Source organism: Carassius auratus, chromosome 12 (genome assembly GCF_003368295.1).
Source record: "Carassius auratus strain Wakin chromosome 12, ASM336829v1, whole genome shotgun sequence".
In the NCBI taxonomy this organism is placed as follows: Eukaryota; Metazoa; Chordata; class Actinopteri; order Cypriniformes; family Cyprinidae; genus Carassius; species Carassius auratus.
This window is the reverse complement of record NC_039254.1, coordinates 7,681,812-7,703,654: the sequence shown is the minus strand read 5'-3', so window position 1 is coordinate 7,703,654 and position 21,843 is coordinate 7,681,812. Positions and strand designations below refer to the sequence as shown.

Here is a 21,843-nt window from a genome sequence, read left to right as displayed (position 1 = left end):
TAGTTCATAGAGTGTTCAGATAATCAGGGAATGACAATGGACAACAGTGATACATTTCAAACGTATTTAATCTATTATAATTTATTTTATTATTGATTTTGGGTTTATATATATATTTTTAACTCAATCTATTGTTTTTGCTTCCACTGCTTTGTCTGTTTTTGATGACATGATCTGTGGCTTCTACTTCACAGTCTTATCAGGGGTCAACTGTGTTGTCAGAGGCTCTTTGTGATGTTGATTGCATTCGTACGCTGTCACTACCTCTGCTGGTTAACATACTATTTAACTACACTTTACATGCTATTTTAATAGTCAATATGCAGTGGAAAACATTTAGTGTCCTTGAAGGGTTTATACATACCTTATATAGCTGCATTGCAAATCTAAATAGATAAAATACATGGATTTTAATGATGGATTTGAGGATTATTATCCAGTAAGTTTAGGTCATATGAGGATGGGAACTGAACTGATCCAAATGCCTCGTTGCATATCTGTGAGAGTCAACACTTTTTTTTTTTAACCATCCTTGAGACAGTGGCTTGTTGTTCTTGCTTATCACCCATTGACTCAAGCAAGGAGCAATAATCCCTGTGGTACTATGGAATGTTCTGGTGTTCCAGTTACACTAAATAGAGATAACATGGGGAATGCAAGCCTGACATGTGTGTAAACGGGGCCTTGTGTCCTCCATTATATTTGACTTTCCTTTGCTCAGTCAGAGAGGACAGCTGTGATTGTAACCGTACTGTCCAACATATTCAAGGCATTTATGAATCTGGTCATTGTGGTGGGGTCCTTGGCACTGCATATATATATATATATATATATATATATATATATATATATATATATATATATATACATATATAAGCACTTTCTGTAAATTATTAAATAAATTATTTATTGAAATAAACTGCAAGCTGCAACATTATTAGATATGGACTGCCTAACTTCCACAGATTCATTATTACTATATGTGGCATATATTATATTTATATATATTTTTTTATTTTACTGCAGTGTGTTTTTTAATCATATACTAAATGCATAGAAACGGTTAAATGTTACTAAATTAGTAATTATACAAATAAGAATATTTTGTTCAAATACCATTAGCCTGAGTATGACATCCCACTTATTTAATTTAATGGCCTCCTTTCTGTTTGTCTGGCCGACTTCCCAAGGATCAGCTATATTAGAGCAGACACACTTTGCAGATGTACTTCCATTATGTGAGCAATACTGCATTCATTAAAAATGCTGAGTTATACTGGCAGTCACCCATAAAGGACATTTTCTTTAAAACGTTTCAGTCACTAAAAATATATAACTTGCACTGATATATACCGTAAATGCATAATTATGTAACGTCCGTATAGAAGAGCATTATCAACTGTATGCAGGGAGAGTAACAGGTACTATATCTTTGAGTTGCATGTTTGTTTTTGTGAAAAGTGGGTTCATCCCATAGGTGTAATGGTTTTTATACTGCACAAAGTGTATATTCTATTGCCCTACACCAACCATACACCTAACCCTAACCCTTACTTTCCCCCCAAAAAACTCATTCTGTATGTTTTATAAGTTTTGAAAAATGGGTACATGGGTTATGTCCTCATAAGTCACCCTCTCCTTGTAATACCTGTGTCATACCCATGTCATTATATAGAGTTGTGTCCTGATATGTCATAAAAACAAGAGCACAAACACACCCACACTCCCACACACACACACACACACACCACCACCTGATCAGGCCCTAATGTTACACTCTGCAGTCATTAAGAGTGTGTGATTTACATTTGTGAGTCACTGAATTACAAGACCAGACCTAAGAGCAGGGGTGTGTGTTTTAGGGTGGGTACGTGGGTTAAGTGTTTGTGTGCGCCCACATTTTAAAAGATTTCTCCAGGATTTATCAGACTTGTTTGGGTTTGTAAAGTGGTTTTGACTCCTTGACACTAAATCCCTGGAAACAGAAGACGAACAACAGCATGTGTCCTTGATAAAAGTGCTTGATTCTCTGTTTACACGCCTAATATACAAACTCAAGGACTTTTTCACCGATAGGAACAAATGTATTATTATCCTTTAGAGACAAGTTTCATGCCCTGGAAAATCATACATTGCAAAGGAAATAGAGAAAAAAATAACCGAGAGGTCATGTGTTACAGTGACTTTACTCTGGTTAACAGTTGTTACACTCTCAAAAAAGGTACAAAAGCTGTCACTAGGGTGATAGCTTTTTCAGAAAGGACACTTTTGTACCTTTTAGGTGCTAATATGTACACTTTAGGTACTGATATGTGTCTTCAAAGTACCAAAATGGGCCGTTAGGTACAAAGGTGTACCTTTTGAAAAGGTACCACTCCAGGACAGCTTTGAACCTTTTTTTTTCACACACACACACACACACACACACACACACAATGCAAACTTTTAGATTTATATTCATGTATTTGTTGATCTGGTCTCTCAATTGCACTTCCCCTAGTTCCCATTCTGATGTTGTGTGTCACACTTCCTGTGGTTTCCCTAGAAACGAAGCCATAAATAAACACCAGCGGATAGTATAAAAGTAGAGACTGGACGCTTGAATCACCCCACAGCATGATTCAGCAGGAGACAGAGAGGATAGGAGAGACGGCGTCCACAGATTTAGTGTCGATAAGATCATCAGGTCAATTAAAGGATCAATCAGATGAAGCCTTCAGACGTCCAGCAGCCATTTCTGTAGACTTTTGGCTCCTGGCTGTATGACGCTAGTCATTATTTTGTGTGAATGTTAGAGGGCTGATAATCCTGTACGACTTAATTCGAATGAAGACGTTTGAGGTCACACAATCATGAACAACAGGGATTTCCCTTCTACTCGCTGTGTTTGTGGTTTAACTGCAGCTGATCAGGGTAGTTGTGCCCATATATCTTGTCTACTTCAGGTTTCCTGTTTTATGTTACAGTATATCATTTTGTAGTTGTGGGGCAAACACGTTCTTTTCTTTGTCTCTTTGTATTTTCATTGCATTCTGTACAGCTCTATTGTTGAAGAATGTGAACTATTTCCTGACACAGAATGCATCCTATAGTTCAGCTCTGTTCTCACTCAACCCTGAGGTCATTATCATTATTGGATGCACCTGAAATAAATTGCATTATGTCATAGACTGGCGCCACTGTCACTATGGTAACTAGTTTAAAAGATAGATATGGCAGTGTCAAAGAGCCTGTGTATTTATTTTCATGTATCTCAGGCCATTTGTGCTGCTTTCAGGGAATAACCTCGGTTATACACCACTGTTCAGATGTTTATTTTTATTGATTGATTGAAAATATCTCTTTTGCTGAAACAGCCACAAATATTATTAAAATTCAAAAGAACAGTTTCCTGTTTCAATATATGATCTGTGATGGCAAAGCTGTATTTTCAGCAGCCAATACTCCAGTATTTAGTATTGATATTTAAACCTATCCTTCAAAAATAATTTTAATACGGTGATTTGCTACTGAAAAACATTATTACTATCATTATTATTTAATATTAATGTTAAAAATAGCTTTGATGCTTAATATGTTTGTGATAAACATTTTACATTTTTTCAGGATTTTTTATCAATACCTCAAGAACAGATTAGAATCGAATCAACAGAATTTATTTGAAATTTAAAAAGTAGCATTTTAAATCTATTTTACGGTTGCTTTTGACCAATCTAATACATCCTTGCTGGATAAATGTTTTTTTTTTTTTTTTTTTTTATGATAATAATACTAATAAAAACCTTGGACAAAACCCTTTTCTATAATAAAAATAAACTAAAATAATTTAACACTTTCTTTTTTATCATTAATAGTCTAAATTGAGCTGTGGTGCTCATGTGGGCCAAAAAAAAAATATCAAAGTAACAAAGATAAAACATTTATATGAAATAGGATACTGTTATCCCTGCGTAATCTCTACAGAGAGATGTGAAGATCTAATGAGAGGACTCTAATGAGAAAAGAGTTGGCCGGCTGGTTGGAGGTTAAAAATAAAGCCTGAATATGTCAAGACTGTAGTGAAGATTCCAGAGTACATTCTCTGAGGACAGGGTTAAGAGGAAAGGGCTAAGGCCAGTTATTTCTGTTGCCACTGAATCGTGTGTTTTGCTGAGGACAGAAAAGCACGCACGTCCCCAACTAAAGTCTTGACATAGATGTAAAGCGCTAAAGTGAGAGAAAGAGAGAGCGTGGAATCAGAGAACCTCTTCTCTGTCAGTAACTCCAATTATGTAATGCTGAGAGATTTTAAGAGCTCAGTAATGTGAAATACACAATGGTAGAGGCTGTTTCAGAATGAGTGGGCTCTGGATTGCTTTCTGGAATGAAGGGAAGGGAGAATAGATATGTCAGAAAAGTGATAAATGGGAATGGACACATCTTCCTTGTCCTCTTGGTCTTAAATAGTTTCTGCTCAAAACTAGACTGCTAATTGATTGAGAATTGAGAACATGTTTGCAAAGCCAGCATTAATGAATCTTTTTGCTTTGTCAAGTAAAATGGTTCCAATCAATGAGTCACCTTAGAACCATTACGTGTCTCCAAACAACACACGTTCCAAAATTAATTAGTGTTTTTGAATGCTTAATTTAAGTGAATGATTCAACAGTTCATATATCTGTTTCATTGGTGTTTTTGAACAAATCGCTTGAATGAATGATGAAATGATTGGCACATCAGTCTCATTTGTCCTTAATTGAATAGTTTTTGAACAAATCCAGTGAATGAATATGACAATTCCTCCATAAGTTTATTTATTTCCTGAATTAATTCATGGTTTTAAAAAAAATGTTCTTGAGTAAAAAAAAAAAAAAAATCCTGCACAAGTCCCCTTTGTTGCAAAATGAATAAATTAGTATTGTTATTTATTTTATTTTTTTTAAGAATAGTTTGAGTGACTGAATGGTTCATTCATAAGTCTCTTTCATTCCTAAATGAATCAGTGTTTTTGAACAGATTGCTTTAGTGAATGACTAAATGCTTCATTAATAAGTCTCTTTCATTCCAAAAAAAAAAAAAATCAGTGTATTTTAACAAATTGCTTCAGTGATTGATTTAATGACTCACTCGTGATATTCATTAGTCACCACCTATAAAAGACTCACTGTTTGATATCTCAGATTCTGCGTCAGTTTCAATGACCAGAACCAACTTTTGTAAAATTTCACATATTGTTATATTATGTTGATTCACAAACAATTGACACTTACAGTATGAGTCAGTTATTTTGAATAATTCAGTCAAAAAGACCTGAAAAAACTGTCGTGCTTAAAAAAACTATTGAATCAGAATCATGATGAGTGGATTTTGAATCTGATTCAGAGTCATGAAGAGTCACTTTAGCCTCAGTTCAGCTTTGAATGGCTAAAGGTTACACACACTCCCATGGTATTTTTATTGACCTGCATGGGCAACTTTCAGGGTTGTAAACTGTGTGTAAAGTGAAACATTCCACCATGTCGCCAGTGCCCAGCTGTGTTTGGACCACACTGAGATTCAAACTGTTACATGAATATGACTACACTGTACTGTTGGCAGATATCTTGGTCTAAAGTGGTGGTCTGTGTGTAAAACTCCATGAGAAAAAAAACCATGGGATCCAACTTAAATTCAGGCACAGCTGGCCACTGGATGACTCTCGTGGGCTGGCAGGGCCCACTCAAATGTTATGTCTGTATGTTTCCTTTGCAGGAAACCATGAGAACCACACTTCAGATGTGAAAATAATGTGGCGAAGAAGCCAGATGAAAACTGATAACTCATTACTCTGCATGAAGATCCTACAAATCCAGAAATGTAAATATTATCTGTAAGAAAATGGCCAATCCCTTCAGCATTAAATCACATACATTATAAGGCCTCCAGAATATAGTTTTTATGTCAACATCTGATCAAACAGAGTCATATTTGTCTTGAGCAACACATTTCTGCAATATTTCAAAGGTCAGGGTTGGGTATCCGGAATGAAGCTCTCGAGTACAATACTCAGACATGCTGAAATCAAAACTGCTTCAGTCTGACTACTATAGCAAACATCTCTGAGGACCCCTGTGTGCTCCAGATGATGAGAAACCTGAAAAGAACAGAGAACAGGGACTCCAGTATTTACTTGGTGCATTGCTTTCCTTGACAACAGACATGACAAGTGAACAGTCTGTCAGTCACCGGACAGGGAAACTGATGTGGTGTGGTGTTAAATGTTATTTGAAAATAGAAGACTGAAGATTCAGTTGACAGTTAGCAATCCCTGTGCTAAATCAGTGTTCCTGAGCAAGGCATCTGCACAGAGTTATTCAAGAGAAGCTGTTGGACTTTGGAGTGACTTTTACTGTTCAAAATGTGTATTCTATTTAAAAGTGTAATTTATTCCTGTGATGGCAAAGCTTAATTTTCAGCAGCCGTTGATCCAGTCTTAAGTGTCACGTGATCCTTCAGCAATTATTATAAAATGCTGAATTTCTGATCAATAAACTTTTTCTTATTTATTTATTTTTTTCTGAAAACCATAATGCATTTTTTTGGGAAACCATTATGCATTTCTTTAAACAATCCTTTCAAAAATGTTGAATCGTAGGGCATAAACTGTCACTTTTTTTTCTTTTTTTTTTCACTTCCTCTTTTATGATCAGATGTATTTTAAACTGTTGACTTGACAGTAAAAATAAATATCTAAATACTAACATTTTGGTGCAATATATTTGAATGACTACTACTAAGTAATTTTTATAGTAAAGAAAAACCTCAGAAGAGATCTAAAATTATGCTTCTCAAATTTACCAGATTGTGGCCAAAAGTCAGACACAAATAATCTGAGCTATACTATTCAATTATCAACTGTATCTACTCTTTCTGTATTACAGCAATTGTCTTTTGTGCTTATTTTTGCAGTATATTTCCTACAGAATTTCAGGTGAAAAATCTGAGACCAAATAAAGCTTAATTATGTCTTCTGAGATGTGTATATATTTTCATAAACGTGCTGTTAGATAGCACACAACTCATTGTTTTTACGGATGTAACTACATAATCTCAAGTGCATCTTTCACTGTTAAGCATTCAGCCTACAGAGCATACTTTGATTTATGTAAAGAGTTTGAAATGTGTGTTTGAGCAGAACACCAGAGTGTTGTTTATAGGAGCAAACACGTTCCCCCTCTGAATCAATAAACCCAGATGCTGTGTGTACACTTAAATGTGAGTCTTGTTGCGGTGGCATCTGTTTCTGAAGTGTGTGTTTGTACTTCAGAAGAACATGAGAACTACAGCGCCACTGTGCTTTGGTGTACTCAGGGAAGCGTGGAGTTAAGATCACTTTATCAGTGACAGCCCTCAAGTGGACCTCAGAACTAAACAAACAGAAGCAAGGTGCTCTGTCCACTGTCTGCAAACTGTCAGAATCATGTCACACCTGAGCAAAAAACAAACCTGTTTACATTCTCAGTTCAACAGATGTCTGGAGCTCTTAAGATCACTTCTAAACTGAGCTTTGTATTTTATCTCTTCAAACTCTTTCATATTTTCTTAAGAATACTAACAAGGATTACTACAAAAATAGAGGATTTTCCTCCTGTATATATATTTGATAGATAGATAGATAGATAGATAGATAGATAGATAGATAGATAGATAGATAGATAGATAGATAGATAGATAGATAGATAGATAGATAGATAGATAGATAGATAGATAGATAGATAGATAGATAGATAGATAGATAGATAGATAGATAGATAGATGTGATTAACTTAGTGAAACAATAAAAGTGAGGTGCAAAATGTTATTCCTCTTAATAAAAAGAACAAGACAAAAGCTGTTCTGATGCTAATCTTGTAGTTCATCTTTTGGAGAAGATTCTGGAAGGTGTCTAGGTGTATCCGACCAGACGAGGAGTGCTGGGAAAGCTCTTCCTCATACCCATGCACTTCTCCTGATCCAGGAACAGAGAGTTGGCTTTGATTGACAGGTCATGCTCTAGAGCAACTTTGGTCTTCACCAGGGTCTGGAGAGTGTTCTCGGCCTCCATCAGTCTCTCTCTCAGTTTATGAATGGTGTCTTCGATCTCCCTCACCTCTGTTACCAGCCTGAGAAAGAGAAAGGGAGTAAAACAAGGAAAACAGAGGTTTGGCATCTGATTTTTGCATCACTGTGTAATCTTGAATGCAAAATAGTTTTTGTATCCAAACGGTTTCTTGACAGACATAATGCTATTACCTGTGATGAGGATTGTCTCTGCAGAGTTCGACGTTTGGTCTGCGAGACCTTTCTTCCAGGCGGGTCTGGGCAACTTTAAGTGGGTTCTCTTTGTCTCGGATTGCCTTTCTTAAAGCTTCAATCAGCATCTCGGTCTGGTAGATTTCCTGAAGGGTCTGAAAGCAAGGAGCAATGAATGAAAGCAAAAAAATGAAAGCGAGTTGATTGAAAAAAAACAAAACAAAGTCAGTTAATTTTTGTGTCTGACTTCTTGACAAAAGTTTGCAAAGTTAAAAAGGTCCAGTCAAGTACTGTATATATCATAATTGACAGTTTAAAGCACTTTAATCTGAAATTAGGCTGGTATGTTGTTGTTTTCTGGGCAAAATTCCCATCCACACAACCATGTCAGGACAGAACTGGAAGAGCAGTAATCAAACCAGAATTTAAACAGATTTTTATTTTATTTAGTATATATATATATATATATATATATATATATATATATATATATATATATATATATATATATATATATATATATATATATATATATATATATATATATATAATTACTATTATTATTATTATTATAATTATATTGGTGGATTTGTGATTACTTAATGTTTTCAAAATTGCATTAAACTGACTGGTGTGTGAAGGATTTGAAAGGGCTTTATAGTTCTCATTGCAGCCCATATTATCCATATATATATATTTATATTTATATATTTATATGCATAATAAAAATATGCATGATCAAGTTTCTCGTTACAGATACATCTCTTACATAGACACACACTCCCTCACCAACACGATTTGATGTCATCTCATTTTGACCACTCAGCACCATGAATGATACTTCTTTATTGGTTACCTCACGCCTCTGATAACAGCCGTCAAGAACTTAAACACTATGGACAGCTGACAGCTTCTTCATGCTCTTCATTAACCTCCTTAACAACAGACTCTAGTGCTTAGAGCTTCCTGTCTACATCTTTAGGGCAGAAACACGCAGACAATGTATTCTGGGTCTTGTCCAGTCAAAGTGAAGTGGTAAGGGGGAAGTAGGATAGATCCTATTATTACTAAACATCAAATGAGGAATGAGTGGTTGATAGTTTTGATGTGATGTTCAGCATCCTGTGGTTACCTTGGCCAGGTGGGCCTGCAGATTGTTCTTGGCATCTGCCATCTCAGAGATGCGGTTGGTAAAGGACACATTTAAACTGTTAAACTGGTTCCACATCTCGTTTGAAGTGGCACTGAGCAGGATCTCAATCTCATCACGGAGTTTGTGAGAGGCGGCACGTTCGCTCTGAGAATGCAGGATGTTGTCATCAGTAAACTTCGACCAGGAGTCGGGAAGACTGATACTGTTGAGATTATAAAGAGAGTAAGCAGAGAAAATTATAACATCATTAGGCTGATAATCCTGACCCTAACATATCCTAAAAATAGAATTGTCTTTTTTTATTTATTTTTTGTTAAAGTTCTATCATGACAACTCTCAGAAGATTTGACATGGTCATGTAGATGACAATGTCAATGTGCTTGGTCTTGGTGGAATAAATCTGCTACAATGCTGCGGCAGAGCATGTACCAAGACCCGTTACTCCAGTATATCCACAATATGCTGCTGTGAGCATGTAAGAAATACTGCTGCTGCAAATATAACATACAGTATATGAAATAACCCCCATATAGCATACACAAATCACTCCATAGCAGATCTATACAGGTGGAGCTGGGGAAGGTGGAGGGTTTCTGAAGCATGCTGCAACTGCTACAGCAAGCACTAGTATTTGAATGTTGAGAAGGAAGCTCATTGGCCGCTGATACAAAAAGACCCAATCAGCTGCACCATGTGATGACGTCATTTTGTCAGACTGAGTCAGACCTATCGGACTGTGCCATCTAGAGTTTCATGACAGAACTTTGTAGTAAATCTCACGATGGGTCCATGCGATCGATCCCTCTATAGTAGCTGATTCCATCAGAGGTGTTCCTGAGATGGTGACACCTATCATCAATTCTCTGTGCTGTGACCTTGTCACTCAAATCTCTCTCCAACTCGTGCTGTGCGGCACGATTCGACCTGAGGATGATAATGAATATAATCACATGCCCTGCTTCAGAGATGCTTCATATGAAGGCAAAGTTGTATTTTTGGGTTAGAGGCTTTTTAAATAATGCTTTCTGCAAGACTCACGCTAGTTGAGCAATAGCTCTGTCTAAATGCCGCCTCATTCTCTCCTGACATGACTTAATCACTTCCACTTCCTGCAAAAAAAATGCAAAATTAACTTATATCAAATATAGAAATGATGAATGCTTAAAATTTCCTTACGTGGGAAGAATTTGATAGTAGTTTAATGATTTATTTATAAGTTAGACTCAAAATTAACACAGCTTACTCAGTCAGCTGTCTTGGGCATAGATAGGCTACTTTATACAGAAAATATATAAAATAGTTGACCTCAGAATGCCACAACTGACCATTCAGAATCAGGTATTCCAGAAAGTCATCTATTAAATCTAATGTAATCAAAATAAAAGCACAGTGGTTTAGAAAGCCGCATTCTTGATTAATTAACCCATATTGCTTATATTTGAGGCTGTTTTTGGTTTCAGTTGTTATGTGTTTAGATGAAAGCTCCGGTGACCTCACCTTAATTAAATCTTTCTCTACATCATCATGAACCAGATCAATGGACATCCGTTTCTCCCTGTGGAACAAACATTCCTGAGAAACCTGGAAAGAGAAAAAGAGTTAGAATAGGCTATTTATGTAGATGATACAATATCTATTTAATTTTATTTTTTATATATTTTAATTGTATTTTATTCTGTACGATTTTATTTTATTTTGATTTTTACAATGTTCAGTGCAGACAGAACTTTGACAAAGTAATGATAACTGATGACAGGACATCACACGGGATTACATCCTCATTCAAAATGTGACAACGGAATCTCTAGTAAGCAATTACAACACTATGGAAACGTCTTGTGATCATTCCCGTGGTCTTTCCTGTTAGGTGACAGCAGTGTCACTACACTCATTCAGCACACTAGCAGTCAGCATGTTTTGGTGTGGTTCCTGTGGAAACAGTCTCATACTGTGACTCAGACGGGTAACTCTGGAAAGACAGCGGTGGGACACATTGAGGTCACTGTAGATCTAGTGAGCTTTGAGCTCAGTGTGATTGAGTGTGTGTATCTTACACCCCACTAGGTTCTTTTACCAAAGTGGTTTCTAACAATGAGTCACCTGACACTCTACTGTGGGCTTTTCTAGTTACTGGGTCTTTAGCTAGATCACTGTGACCCAAATTAGGTGTGGGGCTGATAGAAAACCACTAGAGCTCTGCCATGCTACCATTCCAAGCACGGTTGGAATATTTGTTACAGCAGTAAAAGCAAGAAATGACCTTTAAATCTGTTTAGAGAGGTGAAATATAGTGTAATTTCTATTTAGCACCAAATGTTACATGCATAAAAAAATCATGATTATATATATAATTAAAATATGTAACTTAAATATTTAAACTATTTATATATAAATTAAATATTATGTCAAAAATATTAAATATATAATATATTTATTGTGTATATTTATGTTGTACATTTTTTCTACATATAGACATACATTTATATTTATGTATGTGTATTATTTATATAATTATTCACATAGAATTGTTACTTTTGTAAATTATATATGTGAATTATATTACCTGCAGTGGCCCTTCAGTTTCAGCAAGTGCTCTTTCCAGTCTTCTTTTCACATCCGTCAACGCTGATATCTCTGTCACCATGTTGTCTATCTCATGATTGAGCTCTGATCTCCAGAAGCTGATGTCGTTTAGTCTTTCTCCGATGTTCTTGCTGGTGGTGTCCTGAGTTCTACGGGTCATCTGGTCCTTATCCTGGATCATGCGGATTGTGTCCCTCCGAAGCCTTTCGGCACTGTTCCGGGACGACTCTGACTCCCTGTAGTTACTGTGGTTGGACTTGAACCAGTCCTCTGGCATGTAGCGTGCACTGAGAGCTGTCCTGTTAGAGGGGTAGAACATGGTCTTGGCCCGGACAAAGTCTAGGTTTTCTCTTTGAAGGGCTGATACAGTTGGGATAGCACTGCCACTTCTAAAGTAAGAATTAGTCCTCCAGGGCATGTTTGAATTCTGGTTGAGGGTCAAGGCTGGCTGGTGGCTCCTATAACTAGATGCTGTGGTAGATATGGCCGGTAGGAAATGGCTTGATTTTGGCCGAGTGTAAGTGGCCATCTGAGTGGATGCAATTAGCTCCATGTGTCAATCAATTAGCCACCTTTTCCCTGTGAAATATAACAGACTTTGCTTTGGAATGTGTACTGCCACTTGTGGTTAATAACTGCATGCTTAGGCTGCCTTTGTATGTGTGTGTGTGTGTGTGTGTGTGTGTGTTTTGTGTTTGTTTGTTTCAGACATGGAAACACTGGCATTAGGCCATAATATCAGACTATATTTCTATGTTTTATCATTTAAGGTGAAAATGTAAAAGACACCAATTTATTAATGTTACATTTTTTAATGTTTATAATTAGAAATGGAAATATAGATATCAAAGTAATCAATCTGAACTATTTGAAAGTGCAATCTGTCAAGCTTTGTATGGCTAAAATGTGTTAACGTTATGAATGAAAGTTATCGTAACTTATGCATACACGCAAAAGGCATTGGAATAATAACACTTGGTAGAAGTAACGCCTTAAAGCTCTTTCTTTTTAAATATTCTAATGATTATTTTCGTATCAATTTAAGTAGGTACTATACAAATATTTGCCTAATGGCAGGTCGCTTTAGATAAACTGAAAACGAATAATGCAAATTAAATGTCGGAACAGAATATTATTTGCATTGCATCGTTTTACCTTCTCCAAAATGCGCCAATCAGAGAAAAGTCAAACTTACTAAATACCTCGAGAAAGAATATTTGGAAAACTATACAATAGGTTCTTAAACAGATTAATTCAATATGTGTTGTAAACTCACCGTGTGTTTGAATCTCGTCTGTCACTCTGATGAAGCGCAAAGCTCTGTGCACTGCTGACAGGTGTAAGCGCGCACCTGTGCAGAACTGTGGACACCACTGCGCATGCGCGACTGATCGCGAGCGTCTCTGTGCGTTACTGATAGACAAGCCCTTCGGCGAGAATCATTCCGCGAATCATTTCCGTAAGAGATCAATCGAAAGATCAGTTATCCAACACTACTGCTGGTTAAGAGGCTGATAACCAGTGACAACCAAACAGGGCAAGTCTATAGAAATAAACAAGAAGCATGAACATATCTATATACTGTGTGTGTGTGTGTGTGCTTGCGTGCGTGCGTGCGTGCGTGTGTGTGTGTGTGTGTGAGTGTGTGTGTATACATATATATGTACACACACTTATATAATAGGCTACAGTTTATCTCTGAACATATTCTCAGAAAAACTTCTAACTTCAGGCTTTCTGGGCAGTCGGACTGTCTGATGAGTTAATGTGCAATTCTCTAGAAACCATTGAGAAAACATGAACTAGCAGTAACAGTTCAGCGGAGACAAAGTGACCAGCCGTGATGAACTGGGACAAAGGGTCATTCTGAGAGAGACAGGACCATTTTATGCCAAGCATGCTACTGAATGTACAAACTCATATGCATGATTTTTTATCAATAAGATTAATATGTATTCATTAACAGGGTTTTTCGTTTGCAGCTGTAAATTTTAGTGCATGTAAGAACAATCCTCCTCAACTCTGCATTCAGGGCTGGTGTCTGAGAGTGCAGATACTCTGTGTATCTCTGGTCTAACGTTTCAGAAGTGATGACACATAAAAGTTGAGACTTCTGTCTGTGTGTTTCAGTGCACCTTTTACTCGTGTCTCAAATGACCATCAAACAGAAAGTGTTTGCATAATGACACCTGCATATATGTGCAGAGAAAATAGTCTTTTATTTTTATTTCTACTAGGAAACAAGGCACAGTTAATATTTCCCAGATGCAATATGGCAGAGTTATTTCTGCTGGGGTGTGGCACATCTGGACAAGTAACACAGCTGGAAACGTGATTGTAAATGTTAAGTGCCTAGGGAGAAGCACCTCTGCCGACAGCTGTACTGTATTTATTGGCTGATGTTTTGTCCTATCTCGAGGATAAAAGATATTTAGCATTACTGGTATTTCAGCAAAAGTGTCCAGCTGGACTGAAGCAGGAGTTTTTCAATTTAAAGCACACACCCTTGAGAAACCCATTACTGCATATGCATTAAAATGTATTGTCACTTAATTAAAACATGAAATTATATCATCATTAACTCTATGTACATATATGCAATTATATTTAAAAAGTCATTACATTGTAAATGTGATTTTAGATACACCGTCTAATAATCCACAAGTAGACCACACAGTTTCAGTCCATTAATTAAGTTAAACAAACCCAACTTCAAACTGTTGTTTTCCGAACAAAATAAAAGTCCTTTATCCATAATATTGCCCTTTCCAGAGAAAAAGTCATGTTATCTGAATCAGGAGAGAAATATGCACACATCAAGTGAAAACAGTCCAAAACATTTCTACTAATATGATTTTGATGTGAGAGGACAACAGGTGATGGACTTTTACTGGAGGCAGCATAATGATGAATTATGACCAGAAGTGAAGGTTTAAAGTTAATGATCCAGATCTGAAAAGATACTTTAGTTTCAACACAATTCTGGAACCATAGAATGATGCTAAAGTTTTGGTGTTTGCAACCACCAAACTGAAAGTCCGAAATTGAAATTCCATTGTTTTTCAAGAAAACTCACACTGTCAAGACTCCCATTATTTGTGTACACATTCATCTTTCTGAATGGAGGGAATCTGAGCTATGAATCAGTGAGTTAGGTGAGAGGACACCTTCTAATTATTGCATGGCCCCCAATACCTTCACCATGAGGATGGGTTACTGCTGCCTTATCAATGATTCATTCAACAGGAAGAGAGAACATGGGCTGTTTATCACAGTATCTGTGTGTCCTGTTACAGCCCAGGCTAAGAGATGCACATATGTGCCCAGGACTGAGGCTGGGTGTCATGTTTTTATCCCGGCTGGGCTTGTGTCTCTCAGTTCTGAAGAGGGTGTTGACATGCATTGACTCATGCAAAAGGAAAATGGCTCAAAGTCATTCTTCATAGACTGGAATGCAACATGTCTTACTGTGGAAGGAGGAGAGGATAAAAACCACAGACAATTTTTGTGGGATTATGTTTGTACTTTGCTACATTAAAAACTATACTATTATCAAAAATTATAATTAATCTATTGGTAAATTATTTAATTTTGCATGGACAAATTCATTTTAAAATAATTAAAAAAAATTATAAATATTATTATTATTATCATTATTATTATACTGGTCTAGTGGTTATTTATAATTTTAATATTCAAAACATTAAATATTTTATAGCAACTAAATTGCATTAGCTATTTATATGAAATATTTAAATATTAAATAATTGTTTGTGTTTCAATTATGTGTTTTCCAAAGTGCAACTGTGCTCACATTGTTGGGAGGTTGCTTTTACATTGCAAACATACAACAAAAGCTATACAATTAAAATAAAATTAATTTATGAATGTATTTTTAAACCATGAATGGCAAAATTATTTTCTTAATCTGTATTTTTGTATCTCTATATATTATATATATTAGAATTATATAATATTAATAGAATTATATTAGAATTATATAATATATTATATAATATATTAGCTTTGTAATGCAATGTTTTGGACTTTTGTTCCCTTCCTGTTGCTCTCTTTGCCAACAGACCAGAGTTTCTCAACGTGATCCTCCCCAACCAGCGCCCCTCTCTGTTATCCCACTGTGGGTTTTCTCCCTGATGTCTGTGTCTTTACTAAAATAACACTACATGAACTCCCTGTTAGGCAATCCAGCCAACAGCCTACAATAGGGAAAGAATAGTCACTCTTTTATTATTATTATTTTAATGTGGACATTTGATGAGTCTAGTCTAGTCTAGTATAGAAAAAAGCAAGATAAATTACTTATTTTAGTCAGGATTTACTTTAAGTTGAATACAGGCTTCTTAAATTTGCTAACCACAGCATAAAAAAAGTGCAGTTTTAGATTTTGCTGCTTAACCGCAGCTTCTCACCAATTGGTTTAATATCACAACCGTTCGTTTTCTATGTCAACAGGGTAAGCTGAGATTCAAAGGGCAATTGAGCCAGTGATCTACTGTATCACTCGACACACATTCTGACGTACACACACACACACACACGCACACACACACACACACACACACACACACACACACACACACACAAACACATCAGACCTCATGGCATTGCCTCTCCCCACGTTGAATATGCCCTGTAAAGGCATGGAGAACAAACCCATGGTTGACGTCCATTGCCATCCAAACAGCAAACACCTCCCCAGTGCCCATCGGCTTCAATCTAGAACGTGAGTGTAACTTTAGAGTACCCTATATTTACCCTAGTACCATGCGTCTGGAGGGTCTGCGGTGTACTACTGCATGCCACGAATGTGTGAAAGGACAAACCCATTTTACGAACTCTATGGAGTCTTGCAAAGAGTATTCTGAGTATAGGTCTTCACAGATTTAATTGCAGCCATGTTTTGTACAACATTCATTTTTGCATGCTGTTCCATTAGTTATTTTATGTAAACATGCACTAGATAAACCTTTTTGACCACTTTCAAGTTTAACTCTCAAGTTAAAATCAGTTCAACATTTAAAAAAAAAGCATCTGCCTTTTTTTTTTTTTTTTTTTTTTGTAGTCCACTGTCCTGTGTTTTGCTTGTTTTGCATATTTTTTGACGGTCATGCGTCTTTTGCAGTGTCTCACTTATATTGTTTTAAAAAACATTGCATTCGAGTTAAAATAAGTTGAATTAAAAAAAAAAAAGTGCCTTGAGACCTTGCTGTTTTGTTCCCATACCACAAAAAAAAAAAAAAAAAAAAAAAAAAAAAAAAATTGTTACAATGCAAAAGAATCAAAACGCTTATGTTTTATGTGAAAAAAAAAAAAACAAAAAAAAAAAAACATGGTACATTGTAAAAGCAGAGCTCCAACCTGCAAAAAAGAGTTCTGTAAGAAGTGCCCTTTTAGAGATTAAAATATTTTTAGGTAATTATACATTTTAACAATGATCGGTTCAAAAGTTTGTTCAGAGATAGTTTGAAAATGGTGTGACAACATGCCAGTGTAGTGTGGTGTTGGGAAAAAGTAGTGGAAGGGATGCTCTGGGAGGGTTGGGTGGGATGGTTTTCATGTTAACACTGTGAGACCCGGCACTGGCTGGTATTCCAGAGGATCAGATGGATTGGGAGAGAGAAAGAACCTGATGGTTGATCACTCAGATGACGGCACTGCAGGCTTCAGGTTTCCATGCTGAAGAGGGGTTTGATGGCTTGTTATCTGAGGTGAGGTAAGGATCAACCATTCCATCTACATTCCTCCTCGTTACTGGGCCATAATTCCATGCACCTCCACACAGAACACACATGGAAATGCTGACAGAGAGGAAGCAATGCTATGTACTATCTAAACACCATTGAAATTCAGGCACATTGCATCAGGGAAGGGCTCGGTCAGGTCTCTAATAATTTGGGGAGGGTCTGTGTTTATCTTTCCTCTCTGACTCCATCAAGTGTCAGTCACAGAGGATTGAACATCCTGCTTTGTTAAACTAGTGGCCTCTCTTTCCTCTCTAGCTGTATATTTATTCAAAATTGCATGCCATCAGTCGTGCATTTTCTTTAATGATCAAGAGATTGAGTGAGGTATACCGAGCTGGTCCCAGACATGTGTAAATATTTCAGAATAATATGTCTGAATTAGTGATCATGTTGGCAACATGGCAACCATAGTTTCCTCACTGTTGTCAACGGCTGCCATCACACCTGAACAGGACAGTCACTGAGCCATTAAATCTGACTGGCCAATAGCAGCCCCCTACTGAGACACAGGAATTTGGAATATAATTTGTCTTTGAGAGCTTCTAATTTAGAGATTGTGTGTGTGTGTGTGTGTGTGTGTGTGTGTGTCTTTGTGTGTGTCTTTGTGTGTGTGTGTGAAATAAATTTATTTAGCGTTTTTGCCAGTTTTTACTACTTGCTTCTGGGTGTTTATTATTAAATTAAATTAAATTAAATTAAATTAAATTAAATTAAATTAAATTAAATTAAATTAAATTAATAAACAAGCAAACAAACAAATGAATGAATGTAAAAGTGGTGTAAAATTTTAATATTGTCACTTTCATTAATAACAGTTATTCTGCTGCTGCAATAGTTTTATGATTTCTTGTCAATTTTATATAGTACATCAGTTTATCAACAGCAATAAATATTTTTATTTTATTTTATTTTATTTTATTTATTTTACAGTATAAATGGACAAATGATAAAATAATGGCATGTCTACATTTGGGGGGGTCAGTGTAAAGGCGAAGTTGCATTGTGATGATTATATTGTACTGAAATATATATTTAGCCTGGGATAAATAGAATCAGTGTTCATTTGGATTAGGCTCTTTGATTAATAGAAGTTTGTTCAGCAATAAAGATGATACAGTGCATGTCAGTAGAAGTGTGCTCAATCAACAATGTCAGTCAACACATTTGCTTTATGTTTTTGGCGTGTTTGCTTTAGTCTAGCTAAGATCATGTTTGAAAATCCTAGAATGTCTTAAACGGGAAACTTGTGGTGCTATGAGAAGCTTTAAGTGACGTTTGGAATGTTTCAGTTCAGGTGCTGGATCATGTGCTATTCAGATACTTAAGCCTCAGTGAATCTCCTCCTATAAATATTCCCAATGGGTGGTCTCTTTAATGGCTTATAGAAGCTATACGCTGAGGAGGGTGCATGATCCTAATTAAGGCTTGTGTATAAGAAAGTACATTTGCTATCTCTTTAGCTCAATTTTTGTCATTTCTGCTTTCAGCAGAAAGGTTATCGCCGGATAGCAATGTGCTCATTAGCACTCCTAATTTGGCTCCTAGACTATGTCTAGACCATCATTCAGTGGTAATGTTTTAGAGTAGGTTTGCATTCTTCACTGTAGGTCTGTTGGAAAATCTTTAGAGGTACCAAGAATGGTACAGTATTGGATTACATAGTAGAACAGCACAGGCGCCAAGGATCAGATTAGGCCAAACCATGGGGGAAAGGGATGACAGATAAACCTTAGCATGGTGCATTTGTGCTTCTGAAAAGTGCAGGTCATAATAAATGGTCTAGACATGCAACCAGACCACAGAAGACATCTGGGCAAAGCGTAAATAATGCAGAACAAAACTGTTATGAGATGATATAACATTTGTCATGGCCAAGAGTAGAACATCAAAATACATCATTTCTGAAATAAGAGCGTTGTTAAGTACTTGACACAATCCAAATCTTCTTTAGTGCTTTACTAGTGTTATTTTATAGGCTGTAAGATTAGTATTTTTATATGAACGTGGGCCATAACCAAGGTGTGACCAAAATAATTTTTTAGCAATTACAACAAATTTTGTGATTTAATTATTTTAATACCACAAGAAATTATTTTCTTAAACGCCTTTTATCAAACTTTTCTATTATTATAAGTTGCAACATTGCTTGGAAACAGCATACATTTTCACCAATGATCTACACATATTTCTTGGCAAATGTTTTTTTTTTTTTTTTATTATTTTGTAATTTTTGGAAAAACCACTTCTCCATCTTTATTGCATGCAAAAGCTTTTAAAAAAATAAAGAAAATAAAAAATAAAATAAAATAAAATGCTAAATTACTTCTTTTAAAACTTAACTGCTTAAGCCTGATGTATATGCATTTTTTTTAAACGACAGACCCATTTTATTGTATGCAAAAAATGTAAAACAAATAAATGAAATATAAATTATACTACAAACTATGTATCATAAAATTGTAATAAAATAGAATCATACATTCGGCTATGTATATATACGTATATATATGGTTCAGTTGCACATTTCGGATCTTTATCTCACCAATAAATAAAAATGTAAAATAGAACAGGTTGAGAGAGTTTGACAACAGTATGAGGAAGGAGCTACAGACAGACACGATAGACAGACAGACAAAGAAATGAAATTGAGAGATTGATATCGAGCATAGACAGACAAAAAGCACCACACATGTCCGACAGCTCGCTCAGGCTGCAGTCACAGAGCCAAAGTTCCTGCCTGCTGAGCATGAATGCAGGGCTCTGTTCACCGTCCCAGTCATCACATTCCTTCAGAGCCACACGGCCCAGCGGAGGAGAGGGCAGCAGCCGTGGAGCCTGGCCAGGACCTAACTTACAATACATCCAGTCTGCACACAGGCCCTGCCAACAACCCCCGTCACGCTCCCAAAATGTCACAGCTCATTGTCCGGTGGTTTGTCCTCTGACGTAGGTGTGAAGAGCATTGTAGTCCTGAGGGATCACTTGGTCACTAAACACTCATTTTGAGATTAAACTAGCATGGTAAATGCTAGTTTTACCAACCGGAATATAGACACTATGTTGAGATCCTTCCATAGCGATAATCAAAACATCATGATTCACACTGCAGAAAACTTACAATAAGTATTTTATGGTTATAAAACAGTCAACCAGCAAATGATGCACGAATGTGTTACCGCTGGTATTTTTCCTTGTAGAGCAAGATACTTTTCTGCATCTTTATTACAATTATTATTTATTTATTTTATTTTTCTGTGGGTTAAGACTTTCTCATTCTCACCTAATTAATACAGCTAGCCATTTTATTTTCATGCAAAACCCCAAATAAGAGGCTACAAGATATAATTAGACTAGACAGAGGGGTAAAACAATACTAATAAATACTAATAAAATATATATATATTTTTTTTAAATAAATTACATCTAAAAATAATAAAATAATGAACCAAATAATCTAATATAAATATAATTCTTAAATAATAATAATAATAATAATAATAATAATAATAATAATAATAATAATAATAATAATAATAATAATAATAATAATAATAAACCAATAAAAGTCTTTTTTAAAACTATTAAAGTCTTAACACTTTCAAAGCATGGTTCTTTATGGAACATTATAAAAAGTGTTTTATTAAGTGCCAAAAATGATTCTGCAGTTGTTACAACACAAAGAACCCTAATCTAGTACCATTTAGAACGAAAAAAAAAATTATTCAGAAAGCCTAAAAGGAGATTTAAGGAGTATACACAAACTCAAATGGTTTAAAAAGCCATAATATTGATCTTATCAGGTCTTAAAGTAGATATTTGCACCATCTTGCTCTAGGTTCCTCTGTGGTTTCTTCCTGACCTTTTGACTCATACCGACAGCGATGAACATGTTTATTATCATTTGTACAGGATTTCCTGTCATGCTTCACCTTATAGCCTAACTTTGTGTACCCAGAAACCTACTCCTCCAGCTATGAGAAATGTCTGATGTCATATGATGTATGCCTTTAAACACCCTTTAATGTTTGCCTAAATCCCACCACCAAGTGTCATGCACGGGTGTGTCCTCCAGATTTAGCACACACTGCTGTG

General features: G+C 35.9%; 1 protein-coding gene across 1 annotated transcript; it reads right to left on the bottom strand.

The window, feature by feature from the left end:
• Window positions 1-7,716: 7,716 nt before the first annotated feature.
• On the bottom strand, window positions 7,717-13,334 carry LOC113112217 (tektin-3-like). Its single transcript, XM_026277651.1, has 8 exons — window positions 13,263-13,334; window positions 11,967-12,565; window positions 10,901-10,984; window positions 10,442-10,512; window positions 10,184-10,327; window positions 9,383-9,605; window positions 8,251-8,405; window positions 7,717-8,120 (listed from the first exon to the last, which is right to left on the bottom strand). Exons 2-8 carry the CDS (start codon window positions 12,537-12,539, stop codon window positions 7,904-7,906), a joined length of 1,467 nt encoding a protein of 488 aa, XP_026133436.1. The 5' UTR covers window positions 12,540-12,565; window positions 13,263-13,334; the 3' UTR covers window positions 7,717-7,903.
• Between the last annotated feature and the right edge of the window lie 8,509 nt (window positions 13,335-21,843).